The following is an 18157-nucleotide window of genomic DNA, read 5'->3' as shown; positions in this document are numbered from 1 at the left end:
AAAAAACACATTCTTTTTCAAATACTGTACATTATTGTAGGTCCTCTATGCCCCGCCTCTCTCAAATGCTTCGTTTTCTACAAAGTCCCTCCTTCCGACAAGTGCAGTCTGCTCTGATTGGCCAGCTGACCCAGTGCATTTTGATTGGCCGAACACCGCAAGCACTTGTCGGAAATGTAACGCCCCTTACCATAAATGTAAAGACAGTAAATAATGTTATTAGTTTTACCATCAGTTCAAGCCCGAAAGGGGAATAGACACAGTAATGATGCAGTACACAAGCCGCGGTTAAGACAGCTGACTCCACTGTGATGTGACCCACCCCCTCTCTCTCTCTCTCTCTCTCTCGATGCACAAAACTTCGCATTTGAACAGTCAATAGCAAATACTTAAACTAATAACAAAACATACTTACAGTAGCTGATTCAGAAGCGCCAGATTGTCATAGCAAAGTCAGAATTACCTCCTCTCCTAGGTTCAAGAAACGGTCGTCCATAAAATGCATTGCTGTTCTGTTGTAAGTAATCTTAAAGATTCCTAAATGCATCTACTTTCAGAAGGCCAAATAAAGTGCTTTTGCTTTCGCCTAGAAACACACAGCGTCTCCCTGACATGGCTGCTTCAACGCTAACTGCGGTTACTGAAGCCACGCCTTCTTTCTTTGCGTGAACATTTGGGCGGCATTACGCAAATATTTCCACATAGTGACGTAGACATGTGGGGGTGTGTTAGAACGAGCCGTTTTAGGGGGGCGTGGCAGAGTCTTAACTTTGATAAAGAATATCTCTTTGGTTTTGAGACTTTAGTGTTTGCAACTTCAGGGATCTTATCTATGCACAATCAGCTTGTAACACTCCAAAGAGAAAGGAAAACTTGAAATCGCATCATATGACCCCTTTAACAGAATAATCAGTGCAACCAAAAACAAAAACTGTGATGTAATTTAACTGTTATTTAATTAAAACAAAATACAAATTACACTAATAAAAAATGGCTAAAGCACATGGCAAAATTACTAAAAAGTAAACTTTAATAGTATATAAATAATACTAAAACATCACTGGTGTAAACAATAAAAAGTGCATTATTTTAACAATAAAAAATTCAATTGTTTTGTAGTTAAATTATCTCATCAATAGCAATAATTTTCCAGCTATTTCTTTCTCAAAGCCTGCGAGAAAAGCATGGATATAGTGGATTGTAATCAGTGATGAATTAATGTATTAAATGTCTTCCATTTAAAATAAGAGTAGATGGTATACATAATTTTTTAATAATTAATTAATTTATCCAAATGAAATACTATAAATTATAATATGCATACATTACATTTTATAATGATGGCTTCAGTCAGTTATTTTTGGTCCATGTAGGGAATCAGGTGGATGGTGAAATTGGCGCTAGCTTCTTTATTTATATATGTTTTTGTTTAATTCATTAATTAATAATGTAAATATATTAATATAATACTTTTATAATGAAGGATTCAGTTCATTGTAATTTTGGTCCATTCATGGTATCAGATCAACAAAGTGATACAGGTGTAAATTTACTTCTTTACAACAAAGCTTTAATCATGATTGATAAGACAATAAAAAACATATTTGTCTCCTTGACAGAGGAGAATAAAATCTAGTAATATATAAGACCATCTTTGAATTTTTTTCCACATACTCACCAATGAACATTTGTAAATTGAATTAGAACAGCATCCTGTGTCCTTTCTTTACCCACACAAACACCCTCTCACCTCCCCAACTAAGCACCACATACCATCCCAGCTCTTCCCTTGTAAGGTATCCTTTGTGGGGGTTTGTATTTAGGGAAAATGGTTAATATTTAGGGACTGGAACTTGTAATGTTAGCTGGGCACCTATTTTAAACTAGCCCGCGAAGACCTATATATAGTCCAAATATTTACAGCCGCATATAGGAGGAGAGAACGCTCTCCACACGGCCCATAACATATCTTCTCCATCTCGTTCTCTGTTTGTTTCCTCTTTCCTCTCATCCGTGACGGGGTCGAATGTTCCAGAAGAGGAAGACAGGCTCACCTGTTTATTAGGTGCAATGGAAAAGAGTCGCAGCTTGTTTGGTTTGCCAGGTTTTCCTCCCTTAGTGGAAACAAATAAACTTGTGTTGGTTGTGCTGGCTAAAGCAGTTTAGAGCTACAGAAGCTGTTAGTCAGACTAGTCTCAGATGTTTGCCATGAAAGTTATTAAAAATTCCAACCACACACGAGTCTGCTTGAAAATTAGGGTCTATATATATAACGTTAAAACACGCACGAGTTACAAAAACAGTCGGTTATGTCTGTGAAGATAAACAGCAGGGAAATAAATCGCATGTGTATATTAGATCTGTGTGGCATCAGCAATATACAGTAAATAAATCAATAAATGCACTGCTCTCTTGTCTCCTCTGAGGCTGGGACTCTAAACAGTGTTCTGTGCTCGTCTGTGCAGCCAAAGACAGAACAGTTAGCATGTTATGCTCAAACTTTCGCCATGGCATTAGAACTGGTACACCGTTGTCGCTTGCGAAAACACAATGACTGTGCCATGGGTGGAAACTTACAGATTAAGGGGCGGTGATATTATAATGAGATCCCTTTGCCACGTCACCAAGGGAGCAAAATCTGACGCGCTCGTTTTTTCAGACGCTTGCAGAAAAAGGCTTACTAAAACAAAGTTACTGGGTTAATCTTTTTCACGTTTCCTTGGTTGGTAGATGCACCGGGGACCTGATTATAGCACTTAAAACCTGGAAAAGTCAGATTTTCATGATATGTCACCTTTAAATGTATTCAATATTAAAGTGATCTCATCATTTGGCAATTATTTTCCAATTATTACTTTCTCAAAGTTATAAAATCAGAGTTAATAGAGCTAGTGTATTGTAATCACTAATTGATTAATGTAATAAATTTCTTACATTTAAAATAAGAGCTGCATGCTATGCTGTGACACTCAAATATGGAGTAGATGGTATGTTAAATGATATAACATTTTGAATACATTATTATTTATTATTCAAAATAGCCCTGGAATATGAAATCATATCCTGCTGCTCATATTCACTGCAGTCCAAAATAATTTCACATGCTTAAAGTCTAGCGTGACCACCCCTCTACTACTCGACCCCCTGATCGTCCACACTGACTAGACAGAAAATAGTATGTTTTAAAAAGTTCACCCTTATGTCTGCTTAGTGACAACAGAGCTACTAATCGTAGCTTGTAAATGTAAAGCTTTTGTATAAATATAACAGTCCTGACTTGTTTGTGTTTATGAAGATCCCTGTGGCCCGATCTCACGGCGCATGTCTCTTTTCTCGCAGTTCTGTCGGGTGGACAGCACAGTCCTCTGCGGCGTTCGGTGTCTCTGACCCCTCCGATGAGCGGCGGATCTAACCAGCCTCTGGGGCACGGATGGCTCTCCCAGGAGGACCTGCGTCCCCGCGGGCCGGCCCCTGACCACGCCCCCATCTCTCCTCAGAGCAGCGTGGCGTCCTCGGGCAGCGGAGGCAGCGAGCACCTGGAGGAACACGCTGCTGTCCGAAGTACATTCCATGAGGAGGGCAGCGGGATGAGGGGTGAGCCACAGAAGTGTTTATGTAGACTATTTTTATGACAACTAAACAGATCTTGAAAATAATTCATTGGTCTAATTAGTCACGATGAGCCAGGGCTTTAAAAACTAGGTCACTTACAAGAAAAATGATCCTGCATTGCTTTTCATCTGAAACAATGTGATGTCACTCTCAGATGTGCCAGCATGGCTAAAGAGTCTGCGTCTCCATAAGTACGCTGGACTCTTCTCCACCATGACCTATGATGAGATGCTGTCACTGACGGAGCAGCAGCTGGAAGCTCAGGTTGGTGTTTTGATACTTTTCATTGCTAGGCTGCAAAAATGACTTTCTTACTCAATAGTTTTGTCTCGTATTCCAGTATAAATAATTAAACACGTAAAATAAAAAAAAAAGATTTTACATTTACTATAAGATATTTTTCAAGATGTTTTTACAAGCTGATGTAAGATAATAAGTCTTGTATTTAGAGAAATCAATTCAAATTTGAGGTGTTTGTGAAAAAAACATTTGCACATAAAACATTCATTCCCTTTTGTATTACATTTATATTTCTCACCCCATTGACACCCCATTTTTAATCAGTTTGAATAGACATATTAGCCAAAAATTAAGAATTTGTTCCCATGACTTATTCCTTTGTTCCCTCATTTTAGGTAAATTGTAGCTATGATTTAATTTAATTAAAACAAGGAAACTAATTAGTAAATCATGGTAGAGATTTAATGAAAACGAGAGTATGAAGTAATAAAACATAATAGGTAACACACTAGGTAACACTTTATTTTACAGTGTCCTTGTTAACATGTTACATGTACTTACTATTATAACAACAATAAATTATGCATAATTACATGCACGTAATTACATGCTAAGTCGATGTAGTTAATTATAATTACTCTGTACTTAAATATATAATTACACTGTAACAAGGTCACCTTAATGTGTAACCATAATTATTAATTTGCTCACTCGTTTTAGTTAAATCATTTTGTGTTTTTTTCTCTGCATGTCTTGGCAAAGCTCAGTCAAAAATACTAATGAAGGAAATCAGTTGTGCAAATCTCCAGTGTAAAAATGATTAAAGCAAGTAATATTGCCAGAGAGGTTCTAGCATGTACAAGATACAGACATGCTTGTGAGAGTTTGAGCCAATCAAATGACTCCGTTACTCAATGGCTCTTCTAGCTATTTATGTGATGCAGGGGTTGAAAATCAATTACAATGTCTTGATTTAGCTAGTTTGCTAACAACATTTAGCTCCAAATAATTTGTGCATACAACTAGGTGTAGCCTGCTGTATTTTTGACACTGCTACAGGTAATTTCTGACAAATGACATGTAATTTTGGTGGCCATTACTTGTGGAAAAATACATACAGGGCCTCATTGGAAAAGTACATTTTATGGCAATTTGTGTGTTTTTATGTGTGAAATGTGGCTATTATTGTAGGGGAATCATATATTGTCTCCATCATGTATGTACATATATAGATTTTTACATTTTATATATTGTAGCAGCTTTGCATAGTATGAGATCTGTTGTTATGTCATATAGCATGTCAGATTTTGTTTTAAATCTTGTTTTTCTCTGATATAGCAAGTCACCAAAGGGGCACGGCACAAGATCATCATCAGTATTCAGAAGCTGAAAGACAGACAAAACATGCTACGCTGTTTGGAGAAGGTCAGAGACTCTCTTTCACCATCTCAGTTTATTTCAACCCATAGTCTTTGTTTTTGTGAACAGTCCTATTAAACTTTACATTTGCAGTCATTCATACTGTGGATACTTTTTTCACTGTTTCAGATTTGGGTTTGAACCTTCAACCTTTCCGTTTCCAGCCTTGATCTTTAACTGCAGTGCCACACCAACTCTGAAGCCCAAACCTCTGCCATTATCATTTTCACATGCAATTTGTATGTGTGTTAATTATTAAATGTCATCTATTTAATTCAAGGACACAGTATTTGAAACAACAAGAGACAGGAAGGAGCCAGATGTCTAATTTCAGAGCAACCTTTTCATCAAGCTTTCCATCTCCATGCATTTGTAGCATCAGAAATCAGACACCTCCTCCTGATAGCTGAATCCATTTAAAGTTTTAATGTCCCGCATGTGTCGGCCCTGTTAAGAGTCGCACCGTGCGACAGGGAAACAAACATGCTCGTATTTTTGGTAGACCTTTATTTTGTCCTCACATGTCATTTTCCGCCTCATTACATGTCTGAAATATCCCGACACCCGACAGTTGCCCGTACTGAATTTATGGAAGCGTCCAAAATAATGCCGCACCGCAACCTTGAATATAACAGCTACGCTCGCATCCATTCATTTGTCATCTCTCTCTCTTTCAGGACATTTTGGAGGGAGGGAATCTACGTGCTCCTTTGCAGGAGCTCCACCAGATCATCCCGACGCCCATTAAAGCCTGCAGCACAGAGGAGTCTTCACAGCACCACCTGCTGAGCGCTGAGAGGAAGAGCAGCATCGCCACTTCCCACCTGGGTGGAGGAGAGACGGAGGGCAGCTCCACGTTCATAGCCGAGGGAGACATCCCTGCTCAGTTCACTCGCGTCATGGGCAAAGGTTCAAACGTTGCTCTTCTCGTCATCTAAGAATCATTTGAGGCTTTTAGGAATGTTTAGGTCACCACTTTCCATTTCCAAACAACTTTATCTTACGGACAGAAAAACGGGTCAGAAGATGTCAGATAGAGATCATGTAATTTACTTCCCTTAGCTCTTGCTGAGTTTTCCATAACTATACGAGATTGAAAGTCATGCTGAACTAATATAGTTTGGCATTGTGTAAGAAGTTTTTTTTTTTTTATATAAATATGTGACTTTAACTCTTTCTTTCTGTTTTTGTGACAGTTTGCACACAGCTCCTCGTCTCAGGGTCGGATGAGGAGAACATTAGTTCCTACCTACAGCTTATTGATAAGTGCCTAATCCGTGAGGTGAGTGTTCATCAACTTGAAGTATCCTTTAATTAATTTCTTAATACATGAAAGTTCTTGGTCTTATTGAGAAAAATTCATCCACTTTTTATAATTCCCATTGGATACAATCATGTCCTTACTTGTTGAATATCCTGTTCCACTCAGAAAAGTGTCAAATAATGGAAGTAAAATGGTTAGTGAACTAGTGTTGTTATTGTTAACCAAAACGGTAATTAAAGTAAAGCTGAAATAACTTAAATGAAAATTAGAAATGTTGCCTTGGCAGCCAACTGTCATAAGTTTAAGTCGAAACATTAAATTTACTAAAACTAAAGCATAAATAAAAATAAAATACAGCTAAATGGAAATATTAAAAATGAAAGCACAAGAAAAAAAATTAATAAATAAAAACTGATAATATAAAAATAAATATAATTCAAAATATTAATAAATACTATTATTATAAATATACTAATATATATCATCTTCTTATCAGGAAGACTCCAGATTTGACTCCAGTGTCTCTGAGAAATTAGACTTAAACGTCATGAAATCAAATTAGTGTTTAGTGAATTGAAGGCATTTGTTAGGTGCTTTTATCCAAATCAAAGTACAAAAAGTGTTTTAGTTTCTCATGTGAGACTGTTGAGGTCAGCAGATGGCGAGCATACAGTTCCCTTTTCTGGTTTGTATTATCCTTATTATTGAAACTTCTGAACAAATTACACACTAAATTTAAGAATAAGCAGACATAGTCCCGTTAGGCACAGTTCTGGAGTGATCAGTTATGAGGTGTGAAGTATGTTGAGCTGGAATGGAAATGCTGAGTCTCTCACTGCTGTGATGTCTCCCACCTCTCGCAGTCCTTCACAGAGACACAGAAGAAGAGGTTGTTGTCTTGGAAGCAGCAGGTGCAGGTGCAGTTCCGGTCAATTTCACGGAAAACTCTCCTGGACCTAACAGGACAGAGAAGAAGGTAAAGTGGATTTTGGAGGTCATGGTTAGAACCAAAGCACAATTTAACCTCCTTATTCTGTTTAGAACATTTGACTGTGCATTATTCTTCACATGTTTCTAAATGATTAAATAAAATTCAGTGGAAGTTATTCACTATGACAGCTGCCATCTGATTAGCAGAGCAGTGATTCCCGACAAAACCAGGTTTGTTGCTTAAGTTTTACCGAATTACGTCATGCAGTGAACTGAGAACAGACATTAGCCAAGAACAGTCATTTTGAGGTTTACTCTGTCAGACACGTTGATTGATTTAGGTCAGAATTATTGCCATCTGTGTTTTTATTTATTGGACTAATACTTTAATGATGATCAAAAACCACAGACCACACAGATGTGTTTAGGACCATGAGTCACGGTTTGCCGTCACTCCCTACTGGATTACATCACGGCCCGAAAATAGAGCATATGATACTCAACAAGAATCTCCTATTTTATGCCACAGTATGAGGCATTATGGACTTCTACATCAGTGGTTTTCAAACTTTTTAACTTTAAAGTCCCCCATTGTCAAAGTCAATACAGAAAGACCCTCCTACACAGACTCTTGTTTTTTTACTGCTGCCAAAATCAAAAATAAGTATTGAACACGTCACCATTTTTCTCAGTAAATATATTTCTAAAGGTGCTGTTGACATGAAATTTTCACCAGATGTCGGTAACAACCCAAGTAATCCATACATACAAATAAAACAAAACAAATAATTTCAGAAATTAAGTTATGTGTAATAAAATATAATGACACAAAGAAAAAGTATTGAACACGCTTACTGAAATGTATTTATTACTTTGAGTCAGGTGATTGGCTGGCCATTCTAGCAGCTTTACTTTCTTTCTCTGAAACAAATTGAGAGTTTCCTTGGCTGTGTTTGGGATCATTGTCTTGCTGAAATATCCACCCTTGTTTCATCTTCATCAGCTAATATTAATTTCCACTGTCAAGGGGCAGGATTGCTTTCTAATTACTGATAGATTTCATCTGGTGTCTTGGCTTTCCATGCCTTTTTGCACCTCCCTTTCTTCATGTATTCAATACTTTTTCTCTGTGTCATTCTATTTTATTACACATAACTTAATTTCTGAATTTGTTTGTTTCATTTTCTTTGCATGTATGGATTACTTGGGTTGTTACCGACATCTGGTGAAAATTTCATGTCAACAGCACCTTTAGAGATAAATTTACTGAGAAAAATGGTGACGTGTTCAATACTTATTTCAATACGCTGTATGTATGTATGTGTGTGTGTGTTAATTAATGACACTATAATAATTATGTATAAAAATTATGTAATAATTCTGCATATATATTATACTGTATTATATTTCAATATATAAATAATATTGATCTTCTTTATGCACCAAGAGCTTGTAACACTCCAAAGAGAAAGGAAAACTTGAAATCGCATCATATGACCCCTTTAATATATATAAATAATAATACATTTGATTGAAATTTTTACAAGTTTTGAAGTTGCTTTCTCTTTCTGTAATAGCATCAGAGTATCTGAGTGGTATTTTATGACTGTCTGTTTTTTTTTTTTTTTTTCATTTCAGCAGTCGTTACGGTCAGTCCAACTCCCTCCCAACCACGGGATGCGTAGGCAGCGGTGTTCCCACTCGGAGGAACTTGCGCCAGTATCAGATGCGGAGTTTGCCTGGTGTCAGACCCATCCTTTTGGGTACCACCGGCCTGTTCGGACCAACCCCCCGAAGCGGCAGCAGCACCCCTACCGGCCTGAAGCAGGGAAGACAGGTCTGTCATTTCACAAACGTGCCCTAGTGCCCTCACGGTGGCTTTCAACAACACCCAACCCGAAGTGTAAATGACTCTATTACCACTTCAAACTGAAGGGAGCTCTAGTTTTTGAAGTGGATGGAGCTGGAGGCGATTTACAGCATTCCAGAAATCCTACATCACTGTTGAATGGAACAACTGAGGATCGGGTTTTGGAAGCGCAGTGATAACCTGGCATTCTTGCGTGTCTGCTCAAACATTTTTCTAGGCACGCTTACAATGGGAGGAAGTTCCAACTGCCTCCCTGGTTCAGAGTCTGTGGACGGTGGGGTTAGGTGCGCGAAACAGCCGATGAGTCATATGTGGGGAGAAGTGCAACTGGAGGGAGGAGAGAAGAAGAGGAGAGAAAGAAAGAGAGAGTGAGAGAGAGGGAGCTAGTCAGAGGCAGTGAGAACAGTGCACAGGCATTTCCTGTTTTTCCCTGCTCGTCTGTACGGGAGGGCCAGGAAAGGGGGAGAGGGAATCAAATGAAGGGAGTGAGAGAGAGAGTGAATGAAAGTCGGATATGCAGGTTAGAAGAACTTATTCACATCAGATCACTACATTAATGGATGAATCCTAATAAATGATCAGTTGTCAGAGTGATACATCACCCTAAAAAAAAATGTAGTCCCAAATTTCCCCGTCCCAAATTTCTCCTTACCATAATGCAAAAAAAGTATGACGTACATTTTAAAAATAAAAAAAAATGTGTATTACAGTAATGAGAATCACTTACACAGTTACACAATTGTTGTAAGTAATTCATGCATATGAAGAAAAATGGTTGTATTACAATAATGAGAATAATGGGAATTACAAAACAGTAATGCAAAAAAGCAGATTGCAATTTCAGGTAAATGTTTAATTGTCATAAAGATAATGTTACAGTGCCCAAAAATAACCCATCATGGTACACACAACTATATTTAAATTAAATTAAATATAAAAAATATTATGTGTGTGTGTATATATATATATATATATATATATATATATATATACACACACACATAATATTTTTTATATTTAATTTAATTTAAATATAGTTGTGTGTACCATGATGGGTTATTTTTGGGCACTGTAACATTATCTTTATGACAATTAAACATTTACCTGAAATTGCAATCTGCTTTTTTGCATTACTGTTTTGTAATTCCCATTATTCTCATTATTGTAATACAACCATTTTTCTTCATATGCATGAATTACAAAAAATATTTTGTGTGTGTGTATATATATATATATATATATATATATATATATATACATATAATTGTATTATGGTGAAATGACATGGATATGTTTTTGTTAGATTCATTTGTATATAGAGGAATTTTATAGAAGAAAAATATGTTTAACACTGAATGAATGAGAAAGGATTTGTTTTCATTACTAGTCATTTGATGTTTAGAACAATAAAAGGCTTCATAATCAGGTGTAACTGTTTTTCATGTATTATCCATCAGTTTAATGAACATGAGCACAGATGTAATTTGGCTGGCATGTGTGTTTTTGTGGTAGGGTTTGTGGTTTGCCAATCCAGGGGGCAGTAACAGCATGCCCAGCCGCACTCACAGCTCAGTTCAGAGGACTCGATCACTACCCGTCCACACCAACCCACACACCATGGCCATGTTCCAGCAAACAGGTAAGAGACCAGAACTCAAAACACACTCATCATGTTTAACTCACAGTCTGCTCAGGCAAAGCAGAAGTAACATCATCTCTGACACAAAACCCCCCAGATTACTTAAAAGAGGCAACATTTTGAAAAAAATTCCTTACAATTAAGGAGCTTGGAGGTAAAAATGCTTGTTAATGACCTTAAACTTTGTCTCTTCAATTGGACTGTTTATTTATTCATTTATTTATATATTTATTTATTGCCGTGCATGAAAATCAGTAATAAATGTTCAAGTGTGCGGTTCATTGTGCTGCTTTAAAAAATATTTGTAAATGCACATTTTTCCTAAACTAGACCTTTGTACTAACCTCCCTTTAAACCATCTTAGAATAGAAAATGTCATCAAAAAACTAAAAAAAAATAAAATATTTTTTTATCTGTTAACTAGCCTATTACTTAATAACATGTTTTTAATCATGTTTGAGTTGTTGAAAAATGTTTACAATGTTTGACATCTAAAATATTAGTTGATATTTTATTTCGATTTATTATATATATATATATATATATATATATATATATTTATTTTATTTTTTTTATTTTTTTATTAATATATAATATCCAAAATTTTTCATTATAAAGAAAATAATATTATTAATAATAATAAAATATATATTTTTGATAGACTTTTGTGGTCTGGATATCTGAAGCGTGAGGACAGCTTTTCCTGATTTTTGTGCATTATAAAGATTTATAATTTCATTCAACATGCTGATTATAAATATATTTCTTTGGTAAAATAAAACACTACAGAAGCATAGAAAATGACTTTTGTCAAAAAAAAAAAAAAGAAACATCAAATATTTCTTAGTGGTCAGAAAGACCTTGAGACATGTCACATTTAAAGCAAATCTTTTCCGGCTTCTCTGTGCTGCATGCTCCACTGACACACATTCAGTTCCTCTCTGTCTGTGGCTCCGCTCTGACTGCAGCTGAAACTCACTTCCTTTAGTTTGCTCCGTTCTCATGGATTTACAGAAATACTCGACACCTTTCGGAGAAGAAAGAGATGCTGTGCACAAGAGAGTGTACAGTGTTTTTGTGTGCTAGGTTGCATGTTACAATGACTTTCTTTGTGCAGCATGCCTTCCACTTTCTCTCTCCGACTCATTCCCCCTTGTGTTCTCATTGCCGCCCATCCGAATGTGTTCACATTAACGCCTTGATTAATTCAAAGGCAACAAAGAGGGGAGCACTGTGAGAGAGAGACTTGACGGGCCTTACAGGATTTTCTGCTTAAAAATAGCAGGTTGCTGTTCCGTCCAGCCACTGGTTGCCTAACTCAGCTCTTCCTTCCCACAAGGGATTTTCAAAGGCCCGTTTGCTGTTGACTCAGCTAAAGACGAGCACAGTAAGGGCCGGCCCAGCCCGAGCAGCGCTGCAGGAGCCTTGAGCAGTCAGACTCTGCCCCACTGAGACTGAAGCTTCTCTTTAGAACAGAGCTCACACTGTAGGCCAGTGTACTACTGAGGGAACTATGAACACGATCGGTTCACAATCAGTTCAGTGCAATTTGCAAGCATAATTTTGAAAATTGAGGTCGCAATTTTTAACTATTGATCAGTTGCCGTATGGTGACTAAGATGTGAATGAGACCTCTGAGAGGTTTGAAATGCATCTTTGTTTGCCTTTTTTCTCTTGCTGGTCAACATCTGTGTGTGTTATTGGTCAAAAGAGAATGAAATTAAATTTATAAGGTCTGGGCTAGTAACTGTTAAGGTTAATGGTTTAAACCAAGCAAGGGTGATCTTTATCCATTTTGCTTCTGAGCAAAACTCTTAGCCCCTGATTGCTTCAAGGGAATGCTTCATTTAAAGGAATAGTCACCAAAAAATTTAAATTTACTTTGAATTTATTTTAGGCCACCCAAGATGAAGATGCGTTTGTTTGTTCTTCTGAACAGATTTGGAGAAATATCTGCAGTGAATGGGTGCCATCAAAAAAAGGTCTTAATGGTGGATTTGTTTTTTACATGCACAACTTTAGCTTCACAAGACATTAATTGATGGACTGGAGTGGTGTGGATTACTTGTGGATTATTGTGATGTTTTTATCAGCTGTTTGGACTCTCATTCTGACGGCACCCATTCACTGCAGAGCATCCAGTGGTGGTGAGAAAGTGATGTAATGCTACATTTATCCAAATCTATTCCCATGAAGAAACAAACTCATCTACATCTTGGATGACCTGAGCGCAAGTAAAGTTTTAGCCAATTTTTTTTGTGAACTATCTGATAAAAAGATAGATCATAGATTCAGGTTCAAATCTGGCCTGCATTTTGTGCTGTTCCCATTTACAGATTTGCTGTTGTTATCTACTGTTTCTGTGAGGCAACCACAAATAAACACTTTCTTTCTATGTTTGGTATATCAAGACATCAGTCAGTGTCATGTAGCCCTCACTTGGCTTGTTATGTGTTGTGTATTGTCATAACTTGTTGAAGTTGACTCAGTTTGTTTGTCATTTTGCAGATTTACAGGTGCCTGTGACTGAGCCTGACATCAATAACCGTCTGGAGTCTCTGTGTCTCAGCATGACTGAACACGCTCTGGGAGGTACGTGTCCACTTCTTGCTCAAGTTATAAATACTGCACTTAGTTCACCCAAAAATGAAAATGACATCAACTTATTTTGGGTTTTTTTTTTTGAAGGAAATTAATACTTCTATTCAGGAAGGATGCATTAAATTGGTCAAAAGTAAGAGGAAAGACATTTATTGTAATTTCTATTTGAAGTGTTTTGAACTTTCAATTCATCAAAGAATCACATCCCATTTTCCACAAAAATACTAAGCAGCACAACTGTTTTAAACATTGATAATAATAAGAAATGATTCTTGAGCACAAAATAGCTTTATTAGAATGATTTCTGAAGGATCATGTGACACTGAAGAATGGAGTAATGATGCTGAAAATTCAGCTTTGCCTTCACAGGAATAAATTGCATTTTAATATTTCTTACAATAACAACAACAGTTGTTTTAAACTAATATTTCACAATATTACTGTTTTACAGTTTTATTTTTTATCAAATAAATGCACCCTTGGCAAGCATAAAAACTTCTTTCAAAAAATGATGTAAAGATATTAACATGTCCATCGCTGAAAACAGAAACTACTTGTCTAGTAGTAGTTAAGCAGTCTGTCAGATGATATTTTCACGTTTTAATATCTGAATACTCAGTACTCGGTCTTTTGGTACGAGCTGATGAATAAGGATGTTTTTAGGATTGCGTCTGATTTTATCCCCAATCCATGAGAACGGAATTTGAGGAAACGGTTTGGATTTATGCTGACCATGGCAGGATCATGAACCCCCCCCCCACAGGACAGTTTCTGTTAGCAGCATCCCGTCGAACACTCATTCAAAAGGTCAAAAAGCCTTTTGAAGTCCTTCGTTTTCCTTTGAAAATGTTCAAGGGATGACATTTTTTTCTTCTCCGCAACATTTTAATTGAACTTTTTGGGGTGTTTCTTTGGTGGGAGCTTTAGACGACTCTTCAGACACAACAATCTTCAAAAGAGAAAATATTGTGACTATCAGTTTCACACAGAAAGGAGTGTTACTTTCTATCCACACGTCGCGGGATCAATGCAGTGAGCATTCCCATGTGAAGTGGAGGTTTTCTTTGCATAGAGTGTTTTTTCTCTCAGGCCTGACACAGAGGCTTTCAGTGCAGTGGGCTCGGTGCTGGACAAGCACAGCTTTGTGTTGGGGGAGTGCAGGGAGACAGACAGGAGAGAGGCAGGCAGACAGGCTGAATCAGGGAGACGGGCAGAAGCAGTGGGCAGCTCTGCGGTGAGCTCAGGAATGCCCCGCTCGCTCCACAGCTGCCAACAGAGCCCGTAGTGTTCTTGTGGCAGCGTACCCCTAGTCTTTCCCCCCCTCAGGACCTCCACCTCCTCTGGTCAGCAGCCTGCCTGGGAGTTTTGTGTGTCCTCATTACGCAAAATGAGACAGCTTGCTCTGTGAAACTGTTCGGTCGGGAAGTCCAATTCATTTTAAATGAACCAGAAGCAAAAAAAAAAAAAAAAAACGATTCATTGAGTTTTTTTGAGTCACTCAGAGGCTTCCCAGAAGTCCTGTGCGATACTTTCTAGTAAGTTATATAAGTTACACTACCATTCAAAATGAATGGTATACTTGGTTATACCATTCAAGATTTAATGAATACTTTTATTCAAGGACGCATTAAGTGCTTAATATTTTCTAGTAAGTTAAACAAGTTTTTTTGTTTTGAAAAAATGTACTTTTATTCAACTGGGATAATTGCTTGATATTTTCATTTGAATATTTTCAATATTGTAAAGTTACAATACCATTTAAAGGTTTCAGCTCAGTACGTATTTTTTTAAGAAATTAATACATTTGTTCAGCAAGGGTGCATTAAATTGATAAAAAGTGACATAACTGTTCTCTATGGAAGCCCGTTTCCACCACTGAATAAAAAAGGTAATTGTGACTTTTTATCTCACAATTCGGACTTTTTTTCTCAGAATTGCCTGATATAAACTCTCAATTGCTTGTTCTAAAGTCAGAATAGTGGGAAATAAAGTCAGAATTGCGGGATATAAACTTACAATTGCGAGAAATAAAGTCCAATTCTGAGGAGACAAGAAGACTATGTTCTCAGAATTGCGAGTTTATATCTCAATAAACTTGCAATTCAGAGAAAAAAAGTCATAATTGGCAATTTGGATCACACAGTTCTGACTTCAGAATTGCATGATATAAACTCGCAATTGCGAGAAAAAAAGTGAGAATTGTGAGAAGTCACAATTACCGTTTTTTTGGGGGTTTTTTTTACATTTTTTTGTTCAGTGGCGGAAATGGGCTTCCATAGTTTTCAACATTGATAATAATAAGAAATGCTTATTAAGCACCAAATCAGCATATTAGAATGATTTCTGAAGGATCATGTGACTCTGAAGACTGGAGTAATGATGCTGAAAATTCAGCTTTATTACCATCACAGGAATAAATGACATTTTAAAATATATTCAAGTAGAAAAGTTTTCTTAAATAGTACACACAAAAATAGTTTCACAATATTACTGTTCTATTTTTTAACAATAAATCCAGCCTTGGTCAGCATAAGAGGCTTTAAAAAACATTACAAATCTTACCGACCCAAACTTTTGACAGGGGTGTACATGTGAAAGAATACAAGATGACAAAATGTTCATGTTTGGGTGAAAGGTTCTCGAAGTGTTCCAGAGTTGCACTTGATTGTGTCAATGTCACGATGTCACTTGTTTCCATAGATGGCGTTGATCGAACTTCAACCATCTGAGAGAAGAAAAGAGGGAGCACAGGGAGACGGCATGCCTGGCAGCAGGGTGAAAGGTCATCACGAGGTCACGAGACCCTCTGCCTATAACCCTCCACCTGCTCACCTTCCAACACCAAATAGCCAATAGGAGAGGTGGGGCGTGGTCTACACAGTGCCATTCACTATTTTCTGAAAGGCTTAACACAAGCAAGATCTGTCACCATGACTACTTCAGCGTGTTTACATTGGAGTTTGGGAGAAAATCACATCTTCAACACTTCCTTAGAAGAACGCCGCAAAGGGTCTACGTGTCGACAGGCCATTAGAGGGGGTCCGACAACTCAAAGCGTTCAGGTGGCTGTCCGGGACGTCACAAAATCCAAACCAGCCAGCAGACGAAACCAGATCAAGACGTAGTTGCAGATTCGATTTCTGTGCCTCTGTGCAGATGCTAAAAATATTACGTTAGAGCATGTTCGAAGTCATTTTTTTTCAGGTGCGAGTGTTCTGAGGACGGTGTACAGCTTTAGGTTCCTAAATGGCTTCGTAGTTTACAATTGCGTTTGTATTCACTGTTTTGTTGTTCTAGTTTTCATTTGTGCCAGCAGGAAAGCTGATTTACAACACTACAGTACAATGACAGTCAGAGCTACGGATGGTACTCAGAAGAAAGAGAGGGAACGTGAGAGCAGCGATGGGAAAGGAAACAGGAAGTGATGTCAGTGGAAGGGTCTGTAGAGGGAGCGAGGAATGTCGTACATGGATTCTGACGTAAGGAACGGTCGAGGGAGATCAGGAGGTCAGAGAAGTGGAATACAGGAGAAATGCCAGCAAATGCAAGTAGATGGAAAAGTTGAAGAGGAGCAGGTGAACATGGAGGTCAGAGGTGAGGTGAGGTGCGCAGATCCAGACAGAATATGCAGATATATATATATAGTAATATTTTTTTTAAATATCTATAATTTTTTATATTTTATTTATATTTTAATAAATGTAATTAAAATATAAATAAAATGTTAAAAATATATTTAAATAAAATTAAAATTAAGTTAATTTAAATAAATATGATATGCATATATTAACTATTTTTAGTGGAAAATCTGTGGTAAACATGGTAAAATGTGTTAAACAGACCTTGTATTTGTGTCTGAAAGGATAAACATGATTGGGAGACGTGCACAACTTCATGAATGATGTTCGTTCAGATACACAACTATTTTTTTATGCATTTAATTTTTTTTAATCTGTAAATGCACAGCCGTAGATTGATCGTTTGGTGATTTTGGTTCGATTATAGGTGTCGTATGGATGTTTTCAGTTGGTTTCTGTGTATTTGGGATATCACATGCGTGGTACACTGTGTCCGTAGACTGTTGGAGCAGCAGGGAGAAATATACAGTTTGTCACATGAGGAAAAAACACTAATGCACCCGTTTCTAGTACAGAGCGCCATCATGTGGTGAAATAAGTGAGGCTAGAGTCTTTATTTTTTATTTTTTTTACAGTACTGTCTTAATATCAGCCATTAGTTAATCATGCCAGGTATTAAAAGTAGAACGTTTACAATAAGAAATGAGCTTTTAGTTTTGGACTCTGATCTGATTTTCTGCATGGGAAGGGTCTGAAAGTTTTTTTTTTTTTTTGCTTTAATTGTTTTAATCCAGGACATTAAAGTCCCTTTATGAGGGTGTTCAATGATTGTTAATGTATCTTATTTAGAGTTTTTCCTATAATAACTTTGCTTTTCCTGCCCTTGGTGCTGTGAATCCTTGCTGAAACCATCAAAAGTGAATTTGCAATAACGTGCAATAGACTCTTCATCAGCAACACGGTGTGAATCATAGGGCTGAGGGGGAACTGGGGGTCCCGGAAAG

At 37.1% G+C, this 18157-nt stretch overlaps 1 protein-coding gene across 1 annotated transcript in view; it reads left to right on the top strand.

Moving 5' to 3' along the window:
* samd4a (sterile alpha motif domain containing 4A) overlaps nucleotides 1–17199 on the top strand; it is a 50086-nt gene extending 32887 nt beyond the window's left edge. Inside the window, exons 5-14 of the mRNA XM_016492398.1 lie at nucleotides 3340–3594; nucleotides 3767–3876; nucleotides 5191–5277; nucleotides 5949–6180; nucleotides 6468–6553; nucleotides 7399–7511; nucleotides 9104–9302; nucleotides 10848–10974; nucleotides 13483–13566; nucleotides 16276–17199. Coding sequence (XP_016347884.1) covers nucleotides 3340–3594; nucleotides 3767–3876; nucleotides 5191–5277; nucleotides 5949–6180; nucleotides 6468–6553; nucleotides 7399–7511; nucleotides 9104–9302; nucleotides 10848–10974; nucleotides 13483–13566; nucleotides 16276–16304 — 1322 coding nt within the window. The 3' untranslated portion in view covers nucleotides 16305–17199. The remainder of the gene's footprint in view (nucleotides 1–3339; nucleotides 3595–3766; nucleotides 3877–5190; nucleotides 5278–5948; nucleotides 6181–6467; nucleotides 6554–7398; nucleotides 7512–9103; nucleotides 9303–10847; nucleotides 10975–13482; nucleotides 13567–16275) is intronic.
* The last annotated feature ends 958 nt before the right edge of the window (nucleotides 17200–18157 follow it).

Source organism: Sinocyclocheilus anshuiensis, unplaced genomic scaffold, assembly GCF_001515605.1.
Source record: "Sinocyclocheilus anshuiensis isolate Anshui unplaced genomic scaffold, SAMN03320099.WGS_v1.1 scaffold222, whole genome shotgun sequence".
NCBI lineage: Eukaryota > Metazoa > Chordata > Actinopteri > Cypriniformes > Cyprinidae > Sinocyclocheilus > Sinocyclocheilus anshuiensis.
This window is presented reverse-complemented; position numbering and strand designations above follow the sequence as displayed.